At 37.1% G+C, this 22140-nt stretch overlaps 1 protein-coding gene across 1 annotated transcript in view; it reads right to left on the bottom strand.

Annotated features, from left to right (window-relative positions):
- MAN1A1 (mannosidase alpha class 1A member 1) overlaps positions 1-22140 on the bottom strand; it is a 171288-nt gene that overhangs the window by 88349 nt on the left and 60799 nt on the right. The window contains exon 4 of the mRNA XM_068984879.1: positions 20573-20653. Coding sequence (XP_068840980.1) covers positions 20573-20653 — 81 coding nt within the window. The remainder of the gene's footprint in view (positions 1-20572; positions 20654-22140) is intronic.

Raw genomic sequence — 22140 nt, 5'->3', positions numbered from 1 at the left:
CTCCATTTGCTACTTGCCTGATATTTAAGAGCAAATGGGACAGCCAACTCCTAAACGAACAGCAGTCATCGCGGCATAATTTCAGTCTTATGTGCTTGCCACTGTGGTTTAGGAGCTTATTTTACTGTTAAGTCATGTCTCTAAGTCACTTAATAGCATTAGAATGGAAAGATATGGTCAAATTTATGAGGCCAAGAATGAACCTCCTGTGAGTACTTTACACCACATTGAGAATCTAATTATTGGTTAACAACACAGCATTTATTAGTTTTCTCTCTCTTCATACAGACTCTGAGGCAAATCAGCACACAATAGTATTGTTTTAAAGAGTCATTTATACGTAAAATAGCTCTTGTATCTGTTTTTGGTAGTTCACAGGTTAAAAAAAATCCCCGTTTTAGGGTAAGACTTGTCATACAAGGTCAGACACAGTAGAAAACAATAAAATAACTATTTTTCAACTGTGAGAACTATGCCAATATCATAGATTTGAAATCACATAACTGAAAAATGTTTGTAAAATGCATATGAACAATGGGAAGAAGATTTACGTTCAGCTTTCTCAAGATATATTTTGGGCTTTTTTTTTTTAAGTTCTTAATAAGGAAATCAACAAGAAAGAAATGAAAACTAGTGGAACATATGTAAATATTTCTTGATATCTAGATTCCTTAGAAAACTTGGAAAAATTAAATATATAAATATTTTTAGGTTTCCTAAGGCCTTTCCAAAGGCTAGGCTTTACTTATCAACGATTGGTTAGAATGTAGAATTGGGGTGGAGGGATCAAACATATTGGGTTTGTGCTGGTTGAATAATTTCTTACATTCAAAAAAGTCACAATGAACATTTTTCACTAAAAAATACAAATACAGTTAAATAAAAGAATCAAACAGCTAATTATGATCATGGACCCCATGTATCTCAGTAGACTGCAAATCAAGTGTTTTAAGGCCACTCCTTTTCCCCATGAGTTGTTTTATTTCCTCCCCCTCTTTTTTCCTTTTTGCCTTTTTCCTCCTTTCCTAAATATCTTCCTCTTTTATAGCTCTTGCAATAATATATACTTACACTGTGAATTGATAACATTTCACAATAAAAAGAACACAGAGGTTTCACCCCAACTTACCTCTAACATGCTAACTGTAAGCAAATATGCAGACATAGATTATAAAATCTGAACAATGTGCTTTGTTTATATTTCTGTCCTGTAAGAAGTCATTTAAGTAGGATGAGAACCTCTGAGAAAACACATTTAGTAAGAACTCTCAAGTTCAGGGATGCTAGGAATGAGAAAGTTTAAGTAGGCCTTCAGCCATATAATTTCCCAAAGACTGATCTGCATAAATAATTTTGGCCAAGTAATAAACACCTGATGCCTATGTAGAATTCACTATATTCCAGGGACTCTTCTGAATGTCTGCATTTACTAAGTTGCTCTATCCTTCTACAAGGCTTCTGAGGTGGGAAAGGTTGTCATCCCTAATTATGTTCACACAATGCCAGCAAGAAGCAGAGAAACAGAGACTGGAATGCACAATCTGGTCCCAGAGTTTATGGTCTTGACCACTTCTCCACACTGCTGAAACTAAGTGTTGTTAACAATTCTGGACAAAAAGTCACATTTGCTGTAAAATGAGAAATGAATTAATTAAAAAATTGTTCAGTGTTCTCTGTATATGTTATAGTGAAAGTGAAAGTCATCAGTCGTGTCTATTTGCGACCCCATGGACTGTATAGTCCATGGAATTCTCCAGGCCAGAATACTGGAGTGGGTAGCCTTTCCCTTTTCAAGGGGATCTTCCAAACCCAGAGATCAAACCCAGGTCTCTGGCATTGTAGGTGGATTCTTTACCAGATGAGCCACAAGGGAAGCCCAAGAATACTGGAGTGGGTAGCCTATCCCTTCTCCAACCAATCTTCCCAACCTAGAGATCAAACTGGGGTCTCCTGCATTGCAGATGGATTCTTTACCAACTGAGATATCAGGGAAGCCCTTATATCATAGTACATCCTGTTAAGTATATAGTATGTTTATGACTAGAAAATTTACTACCAAACCTAAAAGTGGTAAATGAAAAACTGTTTCAAGTTATTTGGGCAATCTGTTTCATAAAATAAAAAGATGAATACTGTAAGTCAAAGTATCTGTTCAATCAGCACTTTAGGACAAGTATTATAGAATGAATATTTGTTGTTGTTATTTAGTAACCAAGTCATGTCCTACTCTTTGCAACCCCACAGACTGTAGCCCACCAGGCTCCTCTGTCCATGGGATTTTCCAGGCAAGAATACTGGAGTCTGTTGCCATTTCTTTCTCCAGGGGCTCTTCCCAACTGAGGGATTGAACCACCTACTGCATTGGCACCGAGAAGGCAATGGCACCCCACTCCAGTACTCTTGCCTGGAAAATCCCATGGATGGAGGAGCCTGGTGGGCTGCAGTCCATGGGGTCACTGAGGGTCAGACACGACTGAGTGACTTCACTTTCACTTTTCACTTTCATGCATTGGAGAAGGAAATGGCAACCGACTCCAGTGTTCTTGCCTGGAGAATCCCAGGGACGGGGGAGCCTGGTGGGCTGCCGTCTATGGGGTCGCACAGAGTTGGACATGACTCAAGTGACTTAGCAGCAGCAGCACTGCATTGGCAGGAGGGTTCTTTAACACTGAGCCACCAGGGAAGCCCGTATAGAACATTTACATTTACTTTACACTTGAATTATGCTTGTTTTATACGTGAAATATGCTCTCTAATGTATACACATCAAGCTAATGCAAATACATTAAATATTCTTTCAAATAAAGAATATTCTTTCAATTAAGAAAGAGATCCAAAATAGATTCCAAGATCCAAAATTGATTCCATCAAGCTTTGACTGTTCTTCTAGGTAATCTCTTTTATTATTGATATGTTTAAAGCATATTTAAATTCTAAAGATACACAGAGGTGTATACATATCTTCCCACTCACAACACACATGCCTACAGAATGCATAACTAAAGACACACAGCCTAGTAATTACCATCTAGGTCAAGAAACAGGGCTCTGTGCGCCCCATTAAAAGCCATCTATCTGTGTACCTTGTCCCAACCATCACTCCTTCTCTCTCTCTCCAAAAGTAACCACATCCTGGCATTTATTCTTAACATTTCTTTATCAACCAACAGCACATCCTTAGAACCTATAGTCAGTCTTGCCCACTTAAAAACAAAACAAAACAAAACACACAAACTACTTAAAGGTCTCTTTTAAACCATAAGCTGCCCCCTTTCCCCTTTCATTTCTTTTAGCTTATCTGGACAAATTTAAGTCATTGCAAATCTAGGAGCCTCATTCTGCACATGTATAGTGCAGTTCAATACATTCTTCTCACAGTGTTTCTGACAAATTACAAGCTGGATCCAGAGTCTTGGTTCCTTTGACAAGGTTCTAGGTGATATGTTCTTTTATCAGGAGGTTTGTATGTGGTTTGCTTTCCTTTTGAGAAGTCAGCAGCTTTGATAATCATGGCCTGGATCCATTAACTCATCAGGAGTTGTAAAAATGGGTCACTTTCATTTATTAACAGGAATAATTTTATTAAGACACTTGGCTTATCTACCACTTGGTTTCCTGTGATACAGTTCACATAGGAAAGGCAAGTCAAAGGCTTGGTTCTTTTTACCAATTTTCATGGTAATAAACTGCTTTCCTTTCATTCTTTGAAGGTGACCAATTGTTTTTGATTTTTAATATCATTAAGAACTTACAGACTTAAATGTATTTGGTGGGTGTTAATCTGTTATATTTCTTATTTATACTGAAACTCAAAATGTCCGTCTTTTGAAGGAGGGAGTCTCTTTTAAGTTGGCCCCTGGGTCCTTTTGACATTGCTCCCGTAGTCTTTGTCCGTGTCTTTGTCATGGACAAAGTTCGACATGGTTTGATGTTTCAGAATGATACTGTACGTTTTTTATTTCAGCCATTTCTCAGAAGCCCTGGTTAGCAAGGAATCAGAATTCAACACCCAGTCTGGGCATACTTCACTGTTTCCAGGCCTTTTTAGGGGACACACACACATATTTATATATTTTAAGATATAGTATCTCCTAAGTTCTTACTAATATTTTCAATTAAATTTCAGAGCTATGGTGTTTTTCTTTTTAACATTTTCATCATATAATTTACCCATTAAAGTATACATTTCAGTGGTTTTAGTATAGTCATACTAAATTGATTCCCACAACAAATTTTAGAACATTTTTTATCACCCATCCCAAAGAAGCACCATGTTCATTAGCAGTCACTCCTCATTTCCTCCAACCACTTCAGTCCCATGCAACCTCTAATCTACTTCCTGTCTCTATAGATTTGCCGGCTTTTGACATTTCATAAGAATGGACTCATGATGCATGCTCTTCGGCTGTCTGTGAAGCTTGTTGCTTGGTATATTTCGTCAGGAAGGGCTCTTTGAAACAATACTCCCCAAGTTTCTGCGTGAAGATAATACTTTGTCAGTGCCCTTTACACCTGAAAAGTCAGTTTTGCTGGGTATAAATCCTTGTTTCTCATTCTTGCTACAGCTGCCAGAACTGCCTTTGAGTTTGTCATTAAAAAGGGAGCTCTGTTTATACTGAAAAGCAATCTGCATTCACATTTTGCATAAGGGAGGAGTTAAGACTGTGGGTGTTCATAAGGAAAGAGCCAGTGCATATTCCTCACTGTTTCTGTGTCTAGAGAAGTTTATTGTTTTCCTTGCAGAGCTTCTCTAGTTTTTAGCATCTCCCTTCCACTATCAACCAGCCAATGCATCTTCCGTAGGACACAAGCTTTTTCCAGAGCATAAAGAGGCCCAACTTTCCTATTTCTATTACACCCCCAGGTATTTACATATCTGGATAACCTAAGAAGCACAAATCTGTATTTCACCAGAAGGAGTTACTGAATTTACACCCAAAAACAAGAAGTTGTGAGTTATGAGGAGGAAACTTCTCCCACACACCCACTCCTCCAATTTACAACTTCTCCCACACACCCACTCCTCCAATTTACAACTTGAAAAATCCATGTTTCATAGTTCCAGAACACTGCATTTAGAGGATACTTAAAAGACATTTATTTCCCATTCCATAACAACAGATTTATGAAAAAAAAATCTGAAAGTGATAAAATGGCTTGTTCAAGGTAATCCAGTGAGGCAACCACTAATCAGGGTCTGAGAAGCCAGGATTCCAGATTCTAAGAGCAACGTTCCTTCCACTCCATATGAGCTACTTAAGCTCACTTGGTAGATGCCTCCCAAACAATGAATATTTCAAGTAGCCTCCTGTTTACAGATGGTTTACCTGTAGGCCCCAAATGTAGCAACTTTCCTGAGAAATACAATTTTAACTAATGAGAGCCTCAGATCATTACACAGATGTCTACTCCTATTACAGGGTCACAGGGAGCAGCTAATCCTCATAAATGGAAGGGGAGGCAGAGTTTTAGGGTGAGGAGAGAGTGAATGAAAGAAGACAGCTGGCTTTTCATCACATCTATAAACTCCTCCAAACATTTTCTAAAGTATTTTAAAAATATAGAAACTGCCAGTATCTGTGTACCCATAAGCAAGTTCTATCAATTCATATAGTCACATTTGCTTTAGATTTTGAAAAACATAGGAAAATATTACAAATTTGAAATAGTTTCTAACTACCCTAGGTTTCCATCATAAAGTGAGTCTAGGTTTTGGTTTCAGAAGTCTCACGAGTGTCTGGTAGTCTATACGCTCCCCTTTTTATAGTCACTTTCTTTATCTCACAGACAAGGTTTTCCTTTTTCCCTGGCTCACTACTGAACAGCTTTTCTCTTACTCTCTTCTTCAAGCAAGCATGCATGTTTTTGAAGTTTCTTAAGGATATTTACTGCTGTAACAACAGGAAAAAGGCTCTCTGCTATGTCTTCCCTAATACGTTCTTTCAATTAGATCCTGTAGACAAAGACAAAGTCACAGACTGAGGCAAATGCCTCAGGAGTTCCAGATTTCCTTCTATGTTAGTAATGAACACAAACTTTATTACTGAATCTATAATAATAATCACAAGTAATTCCACTCTTTTGACTTTTAAATGGTTGAGGATGGAAAATGCAGAGATTTTCCATGAATGAATTTTTTTTTAACAGTATGAAATACTGTACATACTATTTTGTATCACTTTAGATAGGCATGTGCAACAAGAGTCTTGTTACTATAATCAGCTTTTGTCTTTTTAAACTGCTTTTGAAAATATAAAGATTAAGGATTGATGACCAATCTGTTTACTTAAACTTTGTGTTACCTCCATTTCCATGTGAACTGAGGATGATACTAGCATCTAATAGATGTTGCTGTAAATAAATCCACCATCTGAAATGGAAATCTATAAATTGACCATAAAGAAGGAAATTCAATTATCACTGAGTAAAGTCATTTTCTTTATGAAACAGATGTCAGAAAGGGAGAAAGGTGACTTTCAAGACTTCACAGGCTGGATTCTTATAAGAAAAGTTAAAAATAGTCAAATTTAAAAAAAGGCTAGAACAACTGAATCCTGAGGAACTTTAGGGGGAAAAGTTTGGTACGGATTTTTTTCAAGTTTATTGCAATTTTCCTTTAATATTTTTCTGATCATAAGATTACTACTAGCTCACTCTGAAAAATCTGATATGAAACACAAAAAGACATGGGAAAGATCATAACAATCATAAACAAATATTGTTTACATTTAAGAATAATGCCCTATGTAGTTATTCTATCTTTTTGTAGCTGAAAACAAAGAAACAAACAAAAACACTAAGTTCACAAATATAGAGATCAGAATAGTAGCTGCCAGAAATGGGTGATGGGAATCAAAAACAATCATATACACATTAAAATTTGTCTCTTGTTTATCAATATCTATGTCATCAAATAAATTAACAAGCATAAATTTTAATGGCTGCACAACATGACATTATGTGAGCATTCCATGAGCTGCTCCACCATTTTTTTACTGTTGGATATTGCAGAGTCTCTTCCTATTTTACTGTTTATATAAAATGCATTCATTAACTGCTTTGGCATAATAAGATTACATTTTGGATTACTTCCTTTGGTAGATTCCCCAACGCTGAATAACTGGAACTAAATAAATACCTTTAGAGTAAGGATCTTCCTCTATGCATAGTACTTAATTGCTTTTTGGAGCAACTAAATCTAGTTACATTTCCTTCAGCAATGTTGAGCCAATTTTTATCCTATTCTCACCAAATTGGGTATTAACATGTTTTTAGTCTTTGCTAATTTGATAGGGAAGAAAGAGGGGGAGAAAGAAGTTGGAAGTGTTGCTACTTTATTGTGACTTTGTATAAGGAGAAGTCAGTGATCATTCTGCATCTGTCTGGATATGTGAGTGGGGAGAATGCAGTGAACAGGTAAACAATACTGGAGGGAAGTGCATGCCAGGCAGTGGTGACAGGAGGCTGGCAATCTTTGAAAGTGTGGCAACTACCCATTTATCTGAGCACTAGCTAAACCCCATTATTTGAAGTAGCATCCTGAAATTCCATAATGGAATGAACTCCTAGGAAAAACTGGAGAAATGTCAGGTCCCTGGATCTAATCTTAGTTTAACTCATGGGCCCTGGTTTTGAGTCTTATCTTGTGACAACAATTAACTTAATGGAAGGAAAACCTACTAGAAAATGGTTCACTGCACATCTTTAATGACTGTGAGAAGTAGATATTTTAATCATTTTTTGCAATTACTTTTATGATATATGACAATAAATATGAGCTTTCCTTCTTCTCTTTGTCTAATATAAAAAGCAAGTAGGCAACTGTATTCCAAATTTTTATTCTCAGTCAGGAGAAATTTATTAAAGTGTTGTCAACATATGGTAGATTTATGAGCTATTTCTAAGTTCTTTTTGGAATTCTCTAATTATATAAAAGCATTTCAATTGTATTGGTAAACCTTCACAATTTATGTGTTAATAAAGCCAAACTATTTTAATTTCATTTGAAATGACAACGTACTACCTTTTCCCTTCATATTTCTTTATCAAAAAATATGATTCAAAACTTGAAAGTAATTATTCTTTTTTCTAAATTGTATATATGTACATCATTCAGTGCTCTCAATTACTATGGTTCTCAAAATATATTTTATTCTGAGGAAGAGGGTGAGAGAGTGAAGAATAAAACCACAGAGAAGGAAATGAGAACACTTGCAACTCAAAGAACTATTTGGAAAAATTCAAGGAAAAGTTTGTTTTGGAAAAAGACATGAATATGATGAATACATACTTTTAAATATGATTGGAATAATAAAAATGTTATAAACTCTTAAGTGTTACCATATCATAGCTTAGTTTTCATACATCAATTATTCCTTGTTGCTCAGAAAAGTGGAAGATTTCATGGGTTTCAGAAGCCTGCAGCTGACTCATTACATGTTGAACTGATAAGCAAGTAAATAAGAAAGGAAGATTGTGGTAACTCTGGATTTGGGAATATGTGGATAGGGTCATTGTGCAGACAGAGCAGGGTCTAATTCCAGTTTTCTCACTTACTATATGACTCAGGAATCAGCCAGTCAGACCTTCAGTGTAGCTACAATATGGAGTTTATGAAATCTCTCCAGTATTGATACTGTATATCTGGCATACAATAACCCGAAGATAATGGTCTTACTACCACCATTATCATCACTACCACTGTCCTCCTCCTCTTCTCTCTTCCAAAGAAAAGAGAGAAGTCTACTATAAACTCTGAATTCTTAGGTTCTTCTGTTTAGATTGTTATTTTCTCCCAATCTTCAATGGTGTCATTCTAATCTGAGATCCATTTCATGCTAAAGTAGTCCTTCTTGTCCCATCCATCTCTGTCACTCTTTATCCCATGACTGAATTGTATTTTCTTCATAGCACTTACTGTTATCTGACATTATACTGTGAACTTATTTAATATTTTATCTCACTAGAATGCACATTTCACGACAGCGGGGACTTCATCTAATTTGTGCATCACTGAATCCTCCAGATATAAGAACACACTTTGGCACATAATAGATGCTCAAAATTATCAGAGCTGGCACATAGTATTTGCTGAATAAAGATGTGAACCATAAGCAACTAAACATGTTAATAACTGCAAGCCTGACAAGATGAAAGAGCTTTAAAGTTCACTATATCTGATTTTTGAGAGTTAAACTCCAGGTTAATATTATTCTGGGTTTCCCTGGTAGCTCAGATGGTAACGAAAAGTCTAGTTATATAGCACTATATAGCATTCTATAGCTATAAAGGCTAGATAGCAGAAACTCAACACACATACTACGGTTGTTATTTGAATTAATAGTTAAATCTAAATTGAATAATATGTATACTTTCTACCTGACCAGAGGAAGTTCATGAGACACAGTGGTTTAAAAAAAAAACAATATTTAATAATTTTAATACCAAGTGAGCTGTAAGAATTGAAACAGAAGTTAGCAGCAATTTATACATTAGAGTAATTGTGGTTATTATTATATCAAGAACTTAAATATGTTAAAATAATATTAAACAAATAAATGCATTAACCAAACAGAATTTAGAAGAAAAGGTGACAATCTCTTTTACTTATCTGTTCTAACCCTAACTGTCTACCTAATGGCATGAATGAAAAACAAAAGTGTTTATAACAAAGAGCTGTGAGGAAATTCTTGGGTTCTCTGCCCTATTATTAAATCTCTTGGATTTCCTTATTTTGCAGGACCCTGGAATTAGTCATTATTTGTACTGCTTCAGGAGAATTGGATAACTCAAATTAAAATAAAGATCAATTATTAAGTTAAAAACAAACATTACCCTCAAGGCTTAGGTTCTCTTTATTATCAATGGAAAAGAATTTTCAGCTAAATTATAAGATGAACTTCCAAATGCAAAATTAATGGTGGTATATCCAGAGAAGGGCTTCTCAAGTGGCCCTAGTGGTAAAGAACCCACCTGCCAAAGCAGGAGACATAAGAGATGTGGGTTTGATCCCTGGATTGGGATACACAAACAGCTCTCTCTAGGAGAAACACTTCATGATGTAGCAGAAACGGCTGCAGTTACTAGGATAGTTAACCCTAAAATTTGTCAATGAACTATCTTCTAAAATGTTTTAAAGGAAAAACTTTAAAGAAATACATAAAACTATACATCTGCATCATAAAGTGGTAACACAGAAAGCTTTTTAAATGAAATCTTCAACGACTTACTTTAGAAGGCACTTGCTATACACTGAATGTTTCCTCTCCTCCCAAATTTCATACATGCAATACTAATCCCTAATGCAATGATAATTTGGAGACAGGTGGAGGCTTTTGGAGGTGGTTTTGGATGAGATTAGTGCCTTTATAAAAGATACCCTAAAGACCTCTCTCAACCCTTCTGCCACATGAGGATGCATAAAGAAGATGGCCATCTATGAAACAAGAAGCTGACCATCAGGAGACACCAAAATCTTCTGGCACCTTGATCCTGGATTTCCCAGCCACCATAACTATAAGAAATAAATGTTTCTTGTTTATAAGCCACCTAGTTTATGATATTCTACCATACCATTATAGCACTGTGAATAGACTAAAGGAAATTGAAAACAAATTCACATCACTACAATTAAATTTACTACAGTTATCATAGACAAAATTTCATCTAGTTATAGCTGAAAAGAAATAGCTTTGCACAGGTACATAGTTGCATTAAATCTAACTAGTTAATATGCATTTGTTTACATTTCTACTGCCAACTCCAATCATCTGTACTAACTTAAGGCTCTACAGTCATGAATGTTTACCCAACAATCATATATTGAAATTTCATACTGCATGAATATTCTTCTCCTTTTTGTTTAAGTAGTGACCTTTGTTCAGTACATATGTCCATATGGATTTATAAATATTATGTAAAGTGTTTATATCTTAGGAAATTTAAAAATAAGTTCACTGATGCTTGGAAGGTTTTTTTCTTTTTAAGACCAGTTATGTTTTTAAATTAAAATACATTGCACAGGAAGCCATGCAGAGTTTCTGGCAAAATCTCCTTAGTCACTCATCCTTGTGATGTCATCCTGGATTATGACATCACTCAAAACTGCCCTATTTTTTAGATCTCTCATTTATACATTCCACTGTACAGCCTTAACTTCCAGAATGTCTAGTTATTTGCTAAACTACTGCTACTACTGCTATCCTACTTCAACTAAATAGGCAATTTAACCAGTCGATTTTCTATCAATCACCTGATTTTTTTCATACTGTCAAACTTGTTCTTGGACTTCATGGTCTATAATTTTAATACTCTTTTTTTTTTTGACAATACCATATAAAGTCCATGCCTTTTTTTGATGTCTCTGTCTCATCCATCTAGCAAAACTCAACAAAAACAAACCAGCTACCTTCTCCACGCTTGTATCTGAACTGCTGAGCACTGCTGGAGAAACAAGTATCATACTCGTGAGGACTGATGCCACCATGAATTCACGGTCTACCACCAAGATGCTGTCCAGAAACGCTACCATGTTTCTCTAGTCAGCCCTCTCTAGGATGACAATCTCAAAGTACACAAAGTCATCTGAAATGTCTACTGTCTCCTCGTGAACCTTAGCAACACCCTGTCTGGTAATTCTTCTTCACACAGTTAACAAGGACCATTGGATAATAAATATCTCATATGTTTGCCCCCAGATCTGCCGAGGCACTCACATGTATGCCTATCTTCTCCTCTGTTCTCTCATACTGCAACGGAGACGCAAACACTCTATCAAGTTGTCCTCTGAATCCTCCCCTCCGCTACCTTAAGGATCTCCTCTTCAATCAAAATCACTCTGGATTATATGCTATTACTCTACCAAAAGTACTTTCAGTAGAGTTATCCATGACCTCTATATAGCTATGTCCAAAGATACTTTTCAGTCCTGAGACATCCTGCCCTAGCAGCAACCTTTGACACAACTGAATATTTCCTCATTTTTTAAATATCACTTTCCCTTTGCTTCTGTGATAATCACATTTTATCGGTTTTCCTCTTACTTCTGGGATTACAACTTCCAACTTCTTAGTCTCCTTTTCTAGCTCCTTTCTCTCACTAATGCCTACATGTTTAGGCTATCTCTTTTCAATCTATATATATTCTTAGCAGCCCCATTCCCTTCTATCCATTCAATTATCATTTAGCTGTTGATGACTCATAAGTCTGGGCTTCCCAGGTGGCACAGTGGTAAAGAACCCACATGCTGATGCAGGAGCTGCAGGAGAAGTGGGTTTGTTCCCTGGGTCAGGAAGATCCCCTGGAGTAGGAAATGGCAACCCACTACAGTATTCTTGCCTGGAAAATTCCATCCATGGTCAGAGGAGCCTGGAGGGATACAGTCCTAGGGTGCACAGACATGACTGGGCACCCATGCGTGACTCATAAGTTCAAGCCAAGAGCCTACTTCTAGCACCTATGTTTGAGATCCCTAATGTTTGGCTGCTACTTGATATCCTGAAGCTAGACTGTCCAGCTCTGAAAGCCAGCTCTGCTATTTTGTATGCCCTTGGGTAAGTTACTTAACTCTCAGTGCTCTGTTTCTTCCTATATAAAATGAGGATAAAAACAATATCCACTCTTACTTTATAGGGCCGTTGTAACATCTGGATTAATGTTTGTCAACGGAGACTACTTCCCTTGTTCACTGTTTCTGCAGCACCAAGTGCAGTGCCTCAAAGTAGGTATTCAATAGCATATGCTGACTCACTCAATACATGAACTCAACAGATGGTAAATTATCCCAATTCTCAGGAATTTTCTACCAGTCCCATTAAATTTAAAATTCCTTGCTATAGCTACCTCATGATACCTTTCATCATAGTAATTTCAAAGAAAAAACATATAAGGAAATATTCCTGGAAAAATATAGCATTTGTTTAAATCCCACACGTATATACACATAATCTGAGGTTTCCCTGGTGGCTCAGGTGGTAAAGCATCTGCTTTCAATGTGGGAGACCTGGGTTCGATCCTTGGGTGGGAAAGATCCCCTGGAGAAGGAAATGGCAACCCACTCCAGTACTCTTGGCTGGAAAATTCCATGGACAGAGGAGCCTTGTAGGCTACAGTCCGTGGGGTCGCAAAGAGTCAGACACGACTGAGCGACTTCACTTCACTTATATACACATACAAATTTAGTATTAGAAATCCATGTCAATGTAATTCAGGCAATGAAACTGATTTGAAGCACTGGTTTTAACAGGTATTGTAAATTATGAAATATTTCAACATAAATCTAAATGTAAACATATTACCTCATTTTTTACATTAGGTTTTATAAAACAAGAAATACCTGGCCTTATGAAACACTTTAACGGAAGAGAACAGTGGCTGGACGAAAACCACCAGGTCCACAAGGAGGGCTCAACACAGCAGGGTGATGCCAAAGAGCAACAATCTGCTTGCCCACCAGATGACTCAGGGCTGGTGACAGGTGCTTCTGTTCCATAAAGTACTTTACCTCTGTTTCTCAACTTTGCTGTTTGAAATTTGGAAAGTTAGAGAAGTCTAGAATGAAGATGTTTCTTAGAGAAACAGAACTTTTGCAGACATATGCTAGAAGAGTAGCCTTTTACTTGAAAAGTTAGTGAAGATATGTATTCCTATCCCATGATGATTCCTATTCCTATCCCTATCTCTACGTATTACCCTAGGGCCACAGGATGGAAGTCTTTTCCTTGTGGTGCAGGCTAATTCCAGTTTGGGAACCCTTCAAACAGGTTTCCTTCTCACAAATTCCTATCTTCTGCTTCTCCTGGCAGTTGGGAAGGTTACACAGTTTAACCCAAGTCAGTGGCCATTGGGGCAGTCATTAACACTATTTACTCCCAGGCAGGCAGAGGAACCAGAGATTAAATTGCCAACATCCACTGGGTCATTGAAAAAGCAAGAGAGTTCCAGAAAAACATCTATTTCTGCTTTTTTGACTATGTCAAAGGCTTTGAATATGTGGATCACAAGAAACTGTGGAAAATTCTGAAAGAGATGGGCATACCAGACCACCTGACCTGCCTCTTGAGAAACCTATGTGCAGGTCAGGAAGCAACAGTTAGAACTGGACATGGAACAACAGACTGGTTCCAAATAGGAAAAGGAGTATGTCAAGGCTGTATATTGTCACCCTGCTTATTTAACTTCTATGCAGAGTACATCATGAGAAACACTTGGCTGGAGGAAGAACAGGCTGGAATCAAGATTTCCGGGAGAAAGATCAATAACCTCAGGTATGCAGATGACACCACCCTTATGGCAGAAAGTGAAGAGGAGCTAAAAAGCCTCTTGATGACAGTGAAAGTGGAGAGTGAAAAAGGTGGCTTAAAGCTCAACATTCAGAAAACGAAGATCATGGCATCTGGTCACATTACTTCATGGGAAATAGATGGGGAAACAGTGGAAACAGTGTCAGACTATTTTTTGGGGCTCCGAAATCACTGCAGATGGTGATTGCAGCCATGAAATTAAAAGACGCTTGCTCCTTGGAAAGAAAGTTATGACCAACATAGATAGCATATTAAAAAGCAGAGATATTACTTTGCCAACAAAGGTCCGTCTAGTGAAGGCTAAGGTTTTTCCAGTGGTCAGGTATGGATGTGAGAGTTGGACTGTGAAGAAAGCTGAGTGCTGAAGAATTGATGCTTTTGAACTGTGCTATTGGAGAAGACTCTTGAGAGTCCCCTGGACTGCAAGGAGATCCAATTAGTCCATCCTAAAGGAGACCAGTCCTGGGTGTTCACTGGAAGGACTGGTGCTAAAGCTGAAACTCCAGTATTTTGGCCACCTCATGCGAAGAGCTGACTCATTGGAAAAGACCCTGATGCTGGGAGGAATTGGGGGCAGGAGGAGAAGGGGACAACAGAGGATGAGATGGCTGGATGGCATCACTGACTCGATGCACGTGAGTTTGGGTGAACTCTGGGAGTTGGTGATGGACAGGGAGGCCTGGCGTGCTGTGATTCATGGGTTTGCAGAGTCGGACACAACTGAGCGACTGAATGACTGAACTGAACTGATGTGGTGGTAACACTGCATTCCCTCCCCCAACCCTTTAAGTTACAGTGACCAAGTGACTTGCTTTGGCCAATGAGAAGAGAGCTGAAGTAACAGGTGTTTTTCCAACAGCTGCATCAAAAGACACTGCGTGGTTTTCTAGGTTTTCTTTTGCTACCTCCCCACCCTCCAACACCCTGACTCCTGTCTTGGCAAATGCAAATGACTCAGATGGCAGCTGGTCCATCTGTGTCTGGGCCCCAGAGGGAGGTTGATGAGAAGCAGAGTCGTGGGCAGACCATGTGGCGTGCACCGGACAGAAAGTGGGTAGAGCATATTCTTTTAAACCACTAGGATTTTTGAGGCTGTTACTGTATCATTCTAGTCTCTTCTAACCGATGTGAATTTGCAGTCCTATTTCATAAAGAAACAAGTTAATTTTCTGAGTTTCCCTCTCCTTTAGGTGCCAAGCCTATCATCTTGTTTGGTCTATCATCTTTATCAATCAGATGCAAATCTATACCAGCTTCGGGCATTTATATATTAGCCATGAATAAGTTTTAGAGCTGAAATTATTGGCACACTGTGGAACTGCTTTCATGAATTACTGAGATAAAGTTCTCATAGCTAACAAAATTTCTGTGCTTTCGAAAACAATCATAAATACAGGATAGAGCTCTGTACAGAGTGAGACATATAGCAAACCTGAGTTAAGCAGCAGGGATGATTTCTATAACTCAATGTAGGACAAAAAAAGCAGTATTTTCGTTTGACTAAAGTGTACATTATTTTAGAATCAATTCCACCTACTCCTAGATCCCTTTTAAAGTATAACATAAACTTCCAATCTTAATAAAATATTCAACGTGAAACAATTTAACTCATTAACCATGGAAACAATGACACATTCAAGCAAAATTACTGTCATCTAGTATCATTTTGCTAACTTAAACATTTTTAAATGAAAATATTACTTATTCAGTTTATCATACTCCTTTATAAAAGTTTCAATAGTGAATTAATATCTAAAGTATATGTAAGGAACATCACTAAATAAACTCTACAAAATTGATGTCTAGCCCCTGTAAGCATCCCAAATACCTGAATCCTATTATGAGATTTTTAAAAAATAGATTTTTCTACCACTATATTCACATTCTCAATCTAATTTCCCTCCTCCCCACTACACAATCCTTCCCCCTTCCTTTAGGTTTACCCCCTTGATATTTTTAAAATTAGTGATATTAGCTACTTCTCTTTTTCAGGAAGCTCTTTAGCAATCTTTCCTACTGGTATGGCTGGAGCAGTGGATTTCTTTTGGTTTAATTTGGGAAAACATTCTTTTGCAGCCTTCAAAATGAAGGTTATCTGAGTAAATTGATCTAATGTAAAAACCCATTATACATGTTTCCCCAGTCTTGGAGCAGATGCCCTTCTTTCTTTTATTCACTGGAAGCTCATTCAATCTTTTTAGCTTTGATGAGTTGACTTTTTTTCCTACTTCACACACTTAAACCATATTAACTGAATGTTTCCTCTGAAAACGAAATACCTGGTCAGTACTAAATGTTCTCTCTCAATTTATAGTTTTTCAAATCAGGAAAAGCTTTCCTAAGTATTTTATTAAATTATCAGTGTCCATAGAGCTTGTATATTTCCTCTGATCGTCTTATCCACCATAGTGAAATTATGTCCTTTTTTTTTTAAAACTCCCAAGCATTTTTTGTTCATACCCTTCCAACAGAGCCTCAATTTCCTGTTTAGAAATTATCTCTATTTGGTCTTCATGGGATACAGAATTCAAGCCGCATGGAAGACTCCTATCATATTCTCTCTTTCATTTCCCAAGACCCTCATGGGGCCACATTAACTAAAACAGACAACTGACCTTTCTGATAGGGCTTTGCGTCTTGACAAGGGTAGAAAAAAATCAGTGATTTATTATTTCTAGGATGTCCCAGAGTGATTGTTCAACTATAAAGATCCTCTCTGGCACCTTGAGAGTGTTAGGTTCAATTTGTTCTTCAGCCTTTTTTTACATGTCTGTGACACGACTGTATCCCATTAAATTAACTTTCTGCTCAACACAACCATCGATTTCTGTGGTACAACTAACAATAATATTTGATATAGGCATACATGTTATTTTCTACATGTATCTTGTCTCTTGAAATGCCTTGTTTTGCATTTGCCGATCTTCAATGTCACTTTTGCTTTGGTTACTCTTAATCAACATTTTCCAAAATTTGTTCTGGGAAACAATGTTTGTAACTCAGTGTTAGCAGATGTTACATTAAAAAAAAAAAAGAGTTTGTGGTTAAGTAAGTATGGGAAACACAAAGATAAATAAAATTAGTTTCTTTTTCTGTGACTTTGAATTTCTAAGAAAAAATATAGGATGTAGTTTTTCCTATTTTTTAGAATGTACACAGATACAGATTTATCCTGCCATATCTAAGGTGATCTGTAGAATATAATTTGGGGAATGCTATTCTAGAGGCTGCTATTTACTGTCTTCAATAAAGACTTTAGTTTCCCTCGAACTTGTAATAATACAGCAATGCTATCTCTTTTATGTTTAATACTATTTAGTGTTTGGTATTCATCTTATTCTTATCCCATTGGCTTACACTTTTTGTGGTTATCTGTATCCCTTATATAGACTCTGGAAATCCTGTGACTTGGTTTAAAAAAAAATGCTACAACATATTTTAACTGAGCTAGGGCATTTTAAGTTTTGAAAATGTATTTCATGTGTCTATCGTTCTTTTGGTAGGTTTAGAAATTCATTGACATTCTCCATTATTGCTCAGTGTTTCTAACTGTAATTTTCCTGAGGCATGTAACCCAAAGCAGTGGTTTCTCTTCTGTTTTTGCAGCATAAATTTAAGAATCTTGAGCTTATATCAATGTAGGCCTATATACTTCTGAAGGTGATTTATAAGATGTTCTCAGAATACGCCTGAACCTCAGTGACGAAAGGAGAATGTTAAATTATGGTGATTTAGCAGTCCCTCTATGAGATAATTTAGGAAGATGAATTTTCCTAGACTATCTTAGTAATACCTTGATCTACATAAAAGTGTGTAGCATAGAACTTTATCAACAATCAAAAACCAACTAATTCATAATGTGGCCATGTTGATGTTCTTTTTATTAAATGAATGCCTAGTTTTTCATTTTGATATGGAAACTAATAGGTCAAGCTCAGACTTAGGGTAAATAATTTTTCCTTGATCCTGTTCCTGACAGCCAATTCTCCTGAGTGCATTGGTCAAACGAAAGGTAACTATCAGTGATGAGGTAACTGGTAGGAAAAAACAGGAGATGATGGTAAAACAGTCTAATACTAATTGTTTCTCATCTGGCAATCCCACTTTAAAGAATAAATGTATTTACTGGTTGATTATAGCTACATTATTCAAACTATAGGAATACTGAAAACAACCCAACTGTCCAACATTTAGGGAACAGTGAAAACTGTGGTGAGAAGATGTATCTTTAAGAACTAAAATTAAAAATATATTCTATATAAACACACAAAAGTATATAAGAAAGGAAGTTAAGCTAAGTTAATTTTTACCATAAAATTAAAATACAGAAAATATAGATAAAATTAACACAATGTTTTTTGCACATGAATAAGGACAAAGCATATATACTAAAAGAATAATTATTTTCAATGGAAGTGTTCTTTAAGGTCTTTTGCTTACTACAGTTAGCTAAGCATAGAATTTTAAAATACTCTTACAAGGTCCTAGGCAAATGATTTTATCCAGGCAAACTATCTGTGGGTATTATATTTTTATCAGTAAATAAATATATGTCTCTAATAAGAATACTCATACATAGAAACAAACACATAAGCTTAAGACACTATTATGAGTGAAAAAGTATCCCAATTTACATGATAAATATTTAGAAGAAATACATAACTGCTTCTCTTTGCATGCTTTATTACCCTATCTGAGTCCAGATACAATGAAGTAGTCCTATTTCCTCCAAACTGTCTCACCCCCACAGAAATGATGACGAGAGTTAAAACCAAGTATGCCACATCAAAAGGAAGGGAATATGCAGACACTGGGCATGCAAAGCCACAAATGCTAAAAGAAATTTGTTCAGTGAAAAACCAGTAGCTAATTTTAAGTAGGAGTTTTAAAAATTATGGATTCCCTTGCTTAGTGTTTAGAACATCCTAAACCAAAATGAACAACTGAAGTTTTTGGGGACTAGAAAAAGGGAAGAAGAGGGATAACGAAGAACAGGATTTAACACAAAGAGGACAGGTTAAGAGGAGTGTAGAAGCCTTCTCTATACTTTGAAGACCTCTATGGCAGAATGAAATCTAAAGTGAATGACAAGCTGTTTTGCTATTACTAGGGAAAGTGCCTGAGAGACAGAACAAAGGAACGCAGCCTTTCTCATTAAACGTTCACTGCTCTGCTTCCGCTTGTGTGAAGGCGCACAGAACCACATGGACTAGTATGCTAGGTCAGATCCACTCCTGCCCCAGCCAGACTGCTGAGACTAACACAAAGCTGATTGATATGCAAATGAAATATGTGACTGTTTTTCCTTGATGTCAGCTTCTAACACTGTTGACATTGAAAGTGAGGTCCACTAATGACTCTTAGTGGACACTTAGGTTGTTATTCATAAAGTTGCCCAAAGCCTCTTGAGGAAATAGCATCTATGCTTTTCATGAGCATGATATAAAAATCTCTTCTTAATCTACTGATAAAAAGCAGCTAAAAATGAAAAATTTCTTCTTTGCTCTGAGTAGCAGATAATTAATGAAGCTTAACCTAGGAAGAGCTACAAAACACTTTACAAGGACTTATTGGCCTACAGGACTTCTAACTGGGAAGCAGAATATCTCACTCATTTTCTTAAATACTAGTTTTTATATCTCACTTGCCAAGCTTTCTTTATTTCAGATTTTTTTTTAAATTAAGCTAACATTATACTAACATGTCTGATGGCTCAGTGGGTAAAGAATCTGCCTGAAATGCAGGAAACATAGGAGACAGGGGTTCGATCCCTAAGCTGGGAAGATCCCCTGGAGAAGGAAATGGCAATGCACTCCAGCATTCTTGCCTGGAGGATCCCATGGACAGAGGCCCATGGACAGAGGAGCCTGGCAGGCTACAGTCCATGGGGTCACAAAGAGTCAGACATGACTCAGTGACAGGGATATATACTAAAATTAAAATAATTTTTAAAGAAAGAAGTCCACAAGCTTGCCACTCTACTAAACCTGATGACTTTGTCCACAGGCATATATAATTTGTAGTTTTAATCACATGATACGTAACCTAATGGAGCCAGGCTTTTTTAAAGGCATTGTTTAACATTTTTTGACATGCATGTTCTGCTGAACTTTCCCAGTGTGGTCACTTAATTAGTACATAATAAAAGAAATTCAGTATATGCTAGAGGCCAATCAAAATGTGAAAATTTAATGGATACCACAAAAGCCATATAGAAAATATGATTTTAAGACACTTCATAATTCCCATTTATAAGTCACTTTCCATCTTACCTCTGCTCCAGACAGATAGTAGGCTGAGATTAGTCCACCAACAAAGCGTATATTTACTTCAAAAACAGAAACTTCAGCATTCTGTGGGAAACAGAATAAAGGATGTTCATATGTAAATGGTACGATACAATTGAGAAAAATATCACCATGAAAAGTGCGTGAAACATTTAAATTTTTTTCAATCTTATATGCTTGCTCAGAGAAATTTATACACAAGAGGAAAAAGCTTTGTCTTTTAACTGTCAAATATATGTAAATATTATAGGTAATTTTGACTCAAATACCAATTATAAAAATATTTATAAAATGAAGTTATTTCCTCCCTCTATTCAGTAGAGGTTCAGTTCAGTCGCTCGGTCGTGTCCAACTCTTTGTGACCCCCATGGACTGCAGCACACCAGGCCTCCCTGTCCATCAACAATTCCCGGAGTTCACTCAAACCCATGCCCATTGAGTTAGTGATGCCATCCAACCATCTCATCCTCTGTCATCCCCTTCTCCTCCTGCCTTCAATCTTTCCCAGCATCAGGGTCTTTTCCAATGGGTCAGCTCTTTGCATCAGGTGACAAAGTACTGGAGTTTCAGCTTCAACATCAGTCCTTTCAATGAACACCCAGGACTGATCTCCTTTAGGATGGACTGGTTGGATTTCCTTGCAGTCCAAGGGACTCTCAAGAGTCTTCTCCAACACCACAGTTCAAAAGCATCAATTCTTTGGTGCTCAGCTTTCTTTATAGTCCAACTCTCACATCCATACATGACCACTGGAAAAACCATAGCCTTAACTAGACAGACTTTTGTTGGCAAAGTAATGTCTCTGCTGTCTAGGCTGGTCATAACTTTCCTTCCAAGGAGCAAGCGTCTTTTAATTTCATGGCTGCAGTAACCATCTGCAGTGATTTGGGAGCCCCAAGAAATAAAGTCAGCCACTGTTTCCCCATCTATTTGCCATGAAGTGATGGGAGCAGATGTCATGATCTTAGTTTTCTGAATGCTGAGCTTTAAGCCAACTTTTTCACTCTCCTCTTTTACCTTCACCACAAGAGGCTCTTTAGCAGATGTGACAGGCTCAGGGTATTCTAGTATTCTGTTCTGTGTTCTTTTATTTTATTCATTTTCATGTTTGGCCATAAAGGCTCTTTATACATTGGCTGGTAGTTCAACATTATTCTATAACTCTTCCCGCATCATTTTAGGTATTAATGGCACAACTAGAATGTTAAATAGGATCTGAAGTTGGAGTGGCTTGGGTTCTAGTGCTGGATCTCAAAAATACTGCTTTTGGTCTGGGATGGTCATATTTCTTTGAGAGTAAGTTTCATCTCTAAGTAGAGGATTATATGTTGGACTTCCCAGGTGACTCAGTGGTAAAGAATCCTCCTGCCGGTGCAGGAGACGCAGGAGATGTGGGTTTGATCCCTGGATTGGGACGATGCCCTCGAGTAGGAAACGGCAACCCACTCCAGTATTCTTGCATGAAAAATGCCATGGACAGAGGAGCCTCGTGGGCTATATAGTCCATGAGTTGCAAAGAGTCAGACACAACTGAGTGACTGAGCACTGAGCAA

Source organism: Capricornis sumatraensis, chromosome 13 (genome assembly GCF_032405125.1).
Source record: "Capricornis sumatraensis isolate serow.1 chromosome 13, serow.2, whole genome shotgun sequence".
Taxonomy (NCBI): Eukaryota; Metazoa; Chordata; class Mammalia; order Artiodactyla; family Bovidae; genus Capricornis; species Capricornis sumatraensis.
This window is presented reverse-complemented; position numbering and strand designations above follow the sequence as displayed.